Source organism: Etheostoma spectabile, chromosome 13 (genome assembly GCF_008692095.1).
Source record: "Etheostoma spectabile isolate EspeVRDwgs_2016 chromosome 13, UIUC_Espe_1.0, whole genome shotgun sequence".
Taxonomy (NCBI): Eukaryota; Metazoa; Chordata; class Actinopteri; order Perciformes; family Percidae; genus Etheostoma; species Etheostoma spectabile.
This window is the reverse complement of record NC_045745.1, coordinates 2,424,095-2,433,696: the sequence shown is the minus strand read 5'-3', so window position 1 is coordinate 2,433,696 and position 9,602 is coordinate 2,424,095. Positions and strand designations below refer to the sequence as shown.

Below are 9,602 nucleotides of genomic sequence, written 5' to 3'. Positions count from 1 at the left end.
GGGGTTGCATGCACAAGTGTGAGAAAGACGAGTGTACGATAAGCAGGGCAGCCTGCTGGAATGCACTGAAAGGCGGGATGAGAGTGTGTGGGTGCCTGTAGCATTGCTCCCAGGTACAGATTAGAGGAGGAGGCCTGGCGAATGTGTGTGGGAGAGGGAGAACAAGAGTGGAGGAGAGAGATAAACAGGAGAAAGCATGGAGGACGAGGGAGGGAGAGGAAGTATGTGAGTAGCAGGTTGGGGATATTGGCTGTGAAAAAACGAGTATTTCATACTGACAAACGCCAAAGGAAAGCAGGGATCAGGGATAAAACTTCCTCTATCCATTTCAACCTGATGTTTCTTTTTCATGAAACTAATTTTCATTTCCTGCTCCTCTTCTGTTGCTGTCTCTTTACATCTTTATTAAGTTGCCCAAAGTACCTATTTTGTCTAAATGAAGACGTCGACACACGTCGTTCAGGAGAGACACATTTATTAATTAATATGATGTCAAATAGAACATTTCTAATAAAGCTGCAAGTGGAACAGCTAGTGTCTGTCTTTGACATGTGTGTTGGAGATGGAGAGTTTTATTACAGTTTTATAACATGCATAAGAGCACAAAACAATTAAGGCCTGCAGTATTAAACCAATTACTAATTAGTTAGGGTTAGAATAAAAAAAAATACCCACAAGTAAAAACAAATAAGCGATGATAACTTCAGTACATCACATTGGATTAGATTAGAAAGACTTTATAGATCCCACATTGGGAAATGTCAGTGCTACAGCAACAACATCTCAGACACACAGCACACACACGGGATAGAATACAAGAACAGCTATTCAAAAATAAAGTTAAAGAAATACTAAGCAAAGAATGTACAAACGTATGTACAAATTGGGAATAAAAATGTACCACTACTTGAATAGTATTTATAAAGATGTAAGTAAAAAGCTGCGTTTGTGCAAGGTGCACTTAGTGCAGAAGATGCTTCGCTGTTAGAGTGAGTGTGTGTGTGTGTGTGTGTGTGTGTGTGTGTTGGTGGTTGGTGGTGTCAGAGCCTTTTAGAGAAGATGCTTCGCTGTTAGAGCATGTATGTGTGTGTGCGTGTGTGTGTCAGAGCCTTTTAGAGAAGAGTGGTGGTGTGATTGGTGTTGTGTCTGTGTGTGTGTGTTGTTTGTCCCTGGTGTGTGTGGTGTGTGGTGGTGTGTGTGTGTGGTGGTGTCTGGAGTGTGTGTGTGTGATGTGTGTGTCTGAGTTTGTCGAGCCTTTAGAGAGAGTGGTGTTGTGTGTGTGGTGTGTGGGTGGGTGTTGTGTGTGTGGGTGTGTGTGTGTGGTGTGTGTGTGTGTGTGTGTGTGTGTGGTGAGAGTGTCAGAGGCCTTTCAGAGGAGTGCGCTTGGCGGTGTGTGTGTGTGTGTGTGTGTGTGTGTGTGTGTGTGTGTGTGTGTATGAGTGTGTCAGAGCCTTTAAGAGAAGACGCTCCGCTGTTAGAGAGTGTGTGTGCGTATGTGCGTGCTTGTGTGTGTGTGTGTGTGTGTGTGTGTTGCAGCCAGTGACTAAATTAATTAATAACTACAAACATAAGCTAAGGTAGCGAGTGCACACATGACTATGAAGAAACTAAAAAATAAAAAAAGAGACTCATCTTCCTAACGTTTTGTCTCCTCCAGATCTTGCTGTTTCCCATCCAGGAGCCGTTACAGTCGGGCCGTTTCTCCGTGTCGCTGAGCGGCGAGCTCACCATCGCCGACGTCCGAGTGGAAGACTCGGGCTACTACATCTGCCAGGCCATCAGCGTGGCCGGCAGCATCCTCACCAAAGCCCTGCTGGAGGTGGAAAGTGGTGAGTGGGAACACACAAACAGGATCCCCAGTCACCTGATCCCACAGAGTAAAGAGTGACTGAACGAGCAGCACGTAGGGATCCAGACACCGTTAGCTACAGTGTGTATGCTGAGTCAAAAAGTGACTGCTTTCATATTTTGCCTCGTGTTTGTGGTTCATGATGTTGTTACTCGGTTTTTGGCTTCCACTGTTCAAATTCATGCATGTATAGTTGCCCAAGATCTGAATTCGGTTTGCTACAAATATATCAGTTGATTTAAAGGTCCCATGGTATGAAAATGTCACTTTCTGAGTTTTTTTTAACATTAATATGAGTTCCCCCAGCCGGCCTATGGCCCCCCCAGTGGCTAGAACTACACAAACGGACAAGTTCTAGCATGAATTTGATCAGAAATTGGGGAGAAGTTAATTACATCTGCAACCAAAATCCCAGCTTTCCCCAGCGTTAGCATGTAGCTACATGTAGCAGTGTATGTATTGTAAACACTGAAGTAGCAACCTGCCTGCAAGAGACCACATAAAGAGACTTGTCCGAGTGTGACATCATACGGAGCCAAGAGTAGAAAAACCAGCTGAAACCGGAGTGTTGGGAACAGAACTGTGGGAAATCTGAGCTTTTATGTTCACCTCCTTCTTTGTAGCCTTTGCCACATTTCATATGAACATTGTAACATAATATACATATGACAAAAAAAGCATAATAGGTCTCCTATGATCATTTATCACAATCTGTTGATTTAACCTCCCTTCCCCTACAACATAACATTTAAAAATCCATCCTTCAAATCTGTCTCAGTTAAAATATTCTTCCCCAAATGAGCAGACAGCAGGAGTCCTTATCAGGTGTAATCAAAAAGGACACCTGGTGATAGTTCTATGCAAATAACCCGGCTGCAACATATGCTGCCCTCCCATTCAAGGAGTAAACTGGGATTTTTATTCAGCTCCATTTACACCAACTCCTGTATTGACCTTTTACACTTTCAGTTAGCTCCAGTTAGCTGATGATATCAGAGCTGCAGCACAGAATAATAATGAGGCTCTGCTACCCGTCTGAAGGCAAATGTCAAACAGTAGGGTGAGTGAAATTGTGTGGCGAGGGCTTTGTGAGCGCCGCTTGCCATCGCGGGGAAAAAGAAAAGCTTCAGTTACTAACAGTCTTCATCGTCTTCCCACAGCCAGTTATGAATGTGCAGGAATCGACTTGACTTAAAGTAAGCATAACTCTGCTCGTTGGCAACCACAGTGTTTACATGTAAGACGTACAGTCAAGACAGCCTTATATGTCCATGGGTTTCTTGGTGATGATCGTGAAGTGAAAGCAGGCTTACTGTTTAGGACATGTATTCATATGCCTGGGTTTAAGCAGTCATTGTAGCTGCACGTCAAATATGGATTTACATAGTGTCTGTTCCACTTCTTAATCTGCGGATGTGAAGCCCAGTGGAACAGCTAAAAAACTGTTAACTTTCACTCACTTGTTAGCGAAGCTTAGTGCAAGGATGACTATTCAACAGCAATGATTTGCCTCATACCAAAATGTGTCTATCCTATTGTAAAGTGCTAGGCTCGCATTGCCAGACCTTCCTGCACAGCGCTGTGGTGGAGGTTGATTTGGATGTTAACACGTGCACATTTGACACGAGGGTCAACTCCGGGGTAGGTTAACTTTTGGACCGAAGTTGATTTTTAAGGATCTTTTAAGTTGATCTACTGTGCCATCCATCGCATGTTACAGCCCTGTCATGTTTATGTTTATTTTATTGAAGATGAGCCTTACTGTGTCAGTTCTAATTTGCACCTGGATTATTTGTTATAGTGGGATTATCTTCTCTAAAAATGAATAAACCAGAAGTGGAAGATCGTGGATACAGACTATAACCTGGCTAACACACTCACACTGCAACTTAAATGTAATAGATTCCCCTTGCAGATAGACAGTAGATATTTTAATAATTGTATTAAAGCATGCATGCTTATTGACAACATGATAGGGAGTGCAGAATTTGGTTTCTCGTTATTGTATGAAATTGAAGAGTTTTATAACCCACAAAGACCCTCCGCCAGACTGTTCCAAAGTAATCCATGGTTACTCAAAAGGTATAGTGATTCTTGAAAAGACACTTTTGCTTATGATATATATTATTAGTGTGTACATTGCGGTGCAACTCAATATCCTGTCAAGTGGACATCACTCTGACATTCATTGACCTTAGGATGGCAATGTACAGTATATAAGTGCTGACCTTTATTGGTATATGTAGGCGTGTATGTGTGTATGTAGTGTATATATGTAGGCAAGTGTATGCATGCATATGCAAACACACTGTATGTATGCATATCTGTAGAAAGTTGTCTTGGTAAGTGTATATGTTCTTTAGTTTTCTTTTTTTATATAATTTAAAAAAACTAAAAATGTGAGGAGGCGGCTGGTATAAGCTGTAGCTTCTGACCCCACCCTTTGGTTACGACCAATACATTTATTTATTCCTTCATTTTGAAGGGCAATGAATCAACATATTCCAGTCTGAGAAAAATCGTTGTCGTACATTTGCATGCTGAACTGGGACAGGACCAGAGAGAAAGGGGGGGGGGGGACTCGAGAGCCTCTGGGAGTGAATGTTTCTCTTACAGGGACATGTTACAGCTCACATGGCAGGGCAGGCCGGGACATTACAGGCAAACATGACGATTTGGGAACCAAAGAGTAAACTGTAGCTTTTAACATGTCTCTAAATATGGCTTCCCAGAAAGGGATAACATAAAAAGAACCAGTAATGGAAAAAAAACTAAAAAAACACATAAAACACCCTGGCCTCATAGTTTAACATGTAGTGGATGTATTATTTCCATTTAGCCTACGATTGTTGGATGAAATGTAGAGTTGAGTGTTTTGTTGGTGTGTGTGTTGTGTGTGGTGTGGTGTGTGTGTGGTCTGGTATAGCTAATGTGGGGACCAAAAATTGTGAAAACAGTATACTTATGGGGACGAGTGCTTTGGGGGACCAAAATGCTGGTCCCCATACCGTTAAAGGCTTTTTGAGGACTAAGACTGGTTTTAGGGAGGGTTAGGTTAGGTTATGGTTAGGGTGAGGGTGAGGGTGAGGGTTAGGCATTTAGGTTTGATGGTTAAGGTTAGGGTAAGGGGCTAGGCATGCATTATGTCAATGACTGGTCCCCACAAAGATAGGCAGACACAACTGTATGTGTGTGTGTGTGTGTGTGTGTGTGTGTGTGCGTGCGTGTGTGTGTGTGTGTGGTCAATGTGTCACACCATTCTGAATGAAGTACCGTGGCGCTGCAGAGACGTCCCAGTCTACAAATCCTATCCTACATACTAAAGAAAACATCTTTGTTAGGTACAGGTCCTAGCAAAAATCCTTTTTAATATTTAAAATGTAAATATTTGTTAATGAAAATGAGAATAATGATACAACAATGATCATTCCCTTCGATATCGGGAATCATGTTGCCATTGCAACATCAGTCAAAATACATTACTTTGTACATTGTCAGAGCAGCATTCTGTAGGGATGACATAGCCACTTAGGCTAAGTAGCCTCTGGGAGTTGCATCTGCTCTATTATAAATGCTGTTGTTAAAGATATGTTTGGTTATTGTGAGCATGAGTTTTGTTTTAGCGGGAAACATGTGAGCTTTCAAAAAAAATCCAACACGACTATGGAGTTGTGAGAGCACTTGGGGGTCACAGATAGGGTGATTTACGTGTTAGATGCATGCTAAGACATTGAAATTTTCTTGGAAACTTAAAAAAAAAAAAACACAATAATTTGGGGCCTAACCCCCCCACCCCCCTACAGCAACTCTGAGGACCACACTAGGGGTCAAAACCATAAACTGAGTTCTGCGTTGACAGAGAGAGGAGTTGATTCATGGCCTCTGACTATGTTCCGTCCCTACAGCGCCTTCGGACCGCGTCCCGCCGATCATCCGCCAGGGACCGGCCAATCACACGTTAGCTCCCGGTTCCACCACCCAGTTGCACTGCCACATCATGGGCAACCCCATCCCCAGCATCCAATGGGAGAAGGACGGCCAGAGGATCCTGGGAAACGACGGCCGCGTCAGCTTGATGGAAAACGGCACCTTCCAAATCACCAACTTGCAGGTATTTCAATAAAAGACTTCCACTTGGGTTCCCTGATAGCTCAGTTGGTAAAGTGGGTGCCCATATATCCTTGATGCAGGGGGCCCGGGTTTGACTCCAGCCTGCGGCCCTTTGCTGCATGTCATTATCCCCCCTCTCTCCTTTTTTTCACTTCATCAGCTGTTTTTTCATAAAGGCCTAAAATGCTCAAAAAATCCACTTAACATAAAATAAAAAGACTTCCACTTGAGACAAATCAAATGCAGACATTGTTTGTGCGTTGATGTAATCCCAGACTAATGAAACAGGAAGTAAAAAACAGACTTTTTGACCTTCATTTTGCCTTCCGCAGCTTTTCTGTGATGATCATTCAACTCCTTTCTTGCTACTTCTCATTCCATCACACCACTGTTTCCAGTGAGCTCATTAAAACGTCTTCACCTAGTACTATTTACACATCAAACATGATGCCGTTTGCGCAAGATAAACACATTCCAGGCGATAAAACGGCGTTTTTAATTACAGGGACGGCGTGGGCCACTAAAACGGAGGACATTTTTACCGTCAACTCAAGCAATGCTTTTTTATGAGAGGAGGAGGAGGAGAGGTGTGGAATGCATCTTTGAGGTGTGATCACCATGATAATGAGCGTGCGAGGCCATTAGCAGTCGTTAGCATCGTCTTACTCCACGCTAATGAAATCCATTCGGCCCAGAATTCCCTCCTGGGTGTGAAGCAGCACCTAAGGGTCACCGCAGCCTCCGCGAGGCTCACACATTAATTGATTGTGGGTTCTCAATGATTAACGATCGCTGAGACTCGTAATTAAATCCTCAATGCATCACTGCGAGTGAGGACTGGGTGAGTGAGGGAGAGAGAGAGAGAGGATAAGAGACGGAGAGAGAGATGCACAGAGAGAAAAAGGGAAAGAGAGAGAGACGGGGAGAGGGAGAAAGAGAGAGGATAAGAAACAGAGAGAGAGAGGCACAGAGAGAAAGAGGGAAAGAGAGAGAGAGGGGGAGAGGGAGAAAGAGAGAGGATAAGAGACAGAGAGAGAGAGGCACAGAGGAAAGAGGGAGGAGAGAGAGGGGGAGAGAGAGAAAGAGAGGATAAGAGACAGAGCAAGAAAGAGGGAGGAAGAGAGAGAGGGGGAGAGGAAGAGAGAAGGCCAAGTGGGAGCAAGAGAGAGGGTGAAAGAGAGAGGATAAGAGACAGAGCGAGAAAAGGGGAGGGAGAGAGAGAGGGGGAGAGGAAGAGAGAAGGGCAAGTGGGAGCGATAGAGAGGGTGAAAGAGAGAGGATAAGAGAAAGGGGGAGAGAGGGAGAAAGAGGTGGAGAAAGAAAGAGGATAAGAGACAGTGAGAAAGAGAGAGAAGGGAGAGGGAGTGAGAGAGAGAGAGGGAGAAAGAGAGAGGATAAGAGACAGAAAGAGGATAAGGGAGAGAGAGAGGAGGAGGAGAGGGAGAAAGAGGGAGAGAAAGAAAGTAGATAATAGACAGAGAGAACAGAAGGGGGAAAGAGGGAGAGACGAAAGAGAGAATAAGAGAAGGAGAAAGAGAGAAGGGAGAGAGAGAGTGAGAAGGAGAAAGAGAGAAGATAAGAGAGGGGGTGAGTGCTCTGTGCAGCCCTGAATAACCCGATGATTGTGATGTACACATACAAATAAAGATAAGAGCATTTGATATATTATAGAGAGTTAACAATTCAAAAGAGGAAGCTATTTAATCAATTTACCCCAGGAGAGACCTTCACAGCTGGCAACGTCGAGCTAACAGACAAGCAGGCAATCGGTCGTCTACCAAAAATATATCTAATTACACTGTGAACATGCAAATACAGATCAGTATATGCATCATAAAGGGCCTCTGATGAAATTTAGAGAGATGACAATTCCAAAGAGGTTGCTATCAACTTACTTCAGAAGTTCCTCGATGGTCGGCAATGGTCTATCACTCTGAGTTTACCCAATGACTTGTATCTATGCATTTTTTCTCATCTTAATATCTTTGATTTGTATTATCCTTGATGCTTTGGCCATATTGGTTTTCTGACATTCATGCCCATGAAGCCTTTTGAATTTGAGAGAGAGAGAGAGAGAGAGAGAGAGAGAGAGAGAGAGAGAGAGAGATGGAGTGAGGATAGAAGGAGTCAGAAGCCTGAAGCAGATTTTCTTCTGCATTCACGTCATGTCGGAATAAGAAGAGAGTGAGTGACTGTGGAATCCATTTGAAGTGCGTACACGCCCTCATGTGATGGTGCTGGATTTGATTTGAGGTGTTGATTTGATATATATACAGTATATATATGCAGTATGTGGAGAATATTTCCAGCGCTTGCTGTGAAACAGCCCTATCTGACGTGGACCTGGAGCCTTTATCTCGGCTCTCTTCAAAGCCACCACACTCCTTTGACATTTTATCTCGCCGAACACGGGAGTTGCTGGTCCACCGCTGCCCCCCCACCCGTTAATGCGTTCGTGTTATCGTGTGATTTTGGAGAATCCGATCTAACCCTTTCAAACACCAATGACAAAGGAGTGTGGAAAAAAAGAACGACTGAAGGGTTTTTGTTAAAGGAGTCCGTGGGCTATGAAGAGAGCCCCAATGGGAAAGGGCGTTTTGCTGCTGCCCCTCGTCCACAGCAGTGTGTTGCTCAACTTCCGTGTCAGTACTGCTGCCTGCTTCTCCACCCCCCCCCCCCCCCCCCCCCCACACACACACACACACACACACACAAAAAAGAAGGAAATCAGCATTCATAAAATACATTAAACCCTGAAGATTAATAAGTTGATTTCATCATGACTGGTGGGGGTGGGGTGGGGGGGTTGGGGGGCACAGATGGTCTGTTTGTTCCTCGTACCCTGGCAATGAGGAGATGCCATTACCCTGGGATCACTGCCAGGCACACACCACCACGATCCCTCTCCTGTGCCAAGATGTCCTGGACAGACAGTGTGGGTGTGTGTGTGTGTGTGTGTGTGTGTGTGTGTGTGTGTGTGTGGTGCTGGTGGGGGGGTTAAATAGGTTTGTGCTGCCATCCTGCTAAGCGGTTGATGTGGGCGTGGGTTAGCAGGTGTGTGCGGCAAAGGGAAAAAGGAATGGGACCGGGGCAGTTGGGAAAACAGAGGAACCCAAACAAAGCCCGAGGAGTGAGAGCAGGACCACGTGGACCACAGAAAAACAGATTAGCGGGAGTGATCAGGTTAAAGGAGGAAATCGAGTTCATGTGTTGACATTAAATCCCAGTGTACCTGTGTTATAGTCTGTAATCACATTTCCCTCTTGTTCTCCTTCTAAAAAAAGGACCTGACATCATTATCAACCGTCTGTGCGCTCTTGTGCAGAAGGCCCATGATACCCATGCTAACTGGGTAGTTAGCAGGTGGTGGACAAAGAAAAAGGAAAAGAAAAAGACACCAAAGCTCAGAACACTCTGAGTGGCAGATGATTTCTGGGACGCGTTGTGCCAAAATATCCCCGAACCTTAAAGATGTCATCAAACAATCATATATCAATATTATAGTGTGAAGCTCATCTTTCCCCTGCCTCCTTCCTACTCTCCTCTCTTCCTCTCGCCTAATCCATTTTTCAGCAGTCTGTTTCGCGCAGCACCCCCGGAGCTGCCGGCCTTGATTAATAGTCAGGTACCCCGGCTGTTTACC

At 44.4% G+C, this 9,602-nt stretch overlaps 1 protein-coding gene across 4 annotated transcripts in view; it reads left to right on the top strand.

Moving 5' to 3' along the window:
- The window catches only part of robo3 (roundabout, axon guidance receptor, homolog 3 (Drosophila)), a 110,809-nt gene that overhangs the window by 69,962 nt on the left and 31,245 nt on the right, over positions 1 to 9,602 (top strand). For all 4 annotated transcript variants that reach the window (XM_032533531.1, XM_032533534.1, XM_032533533.1 and 1 more), the window contains 2 exons: positions 1,658 to 1,829; positions 5,755 to 5,960. In XM_032533531.1, coding sequence (XP_032389422.1) covers positions 1,658 to 1,829; positions 5,755 to 5,960 — 378 coding nt within the window. The remainder of the gene's footprint in view (positions 1 to 1,657; positions 1,830 to 5,754; positions 5,961 to 9,602) is intronic.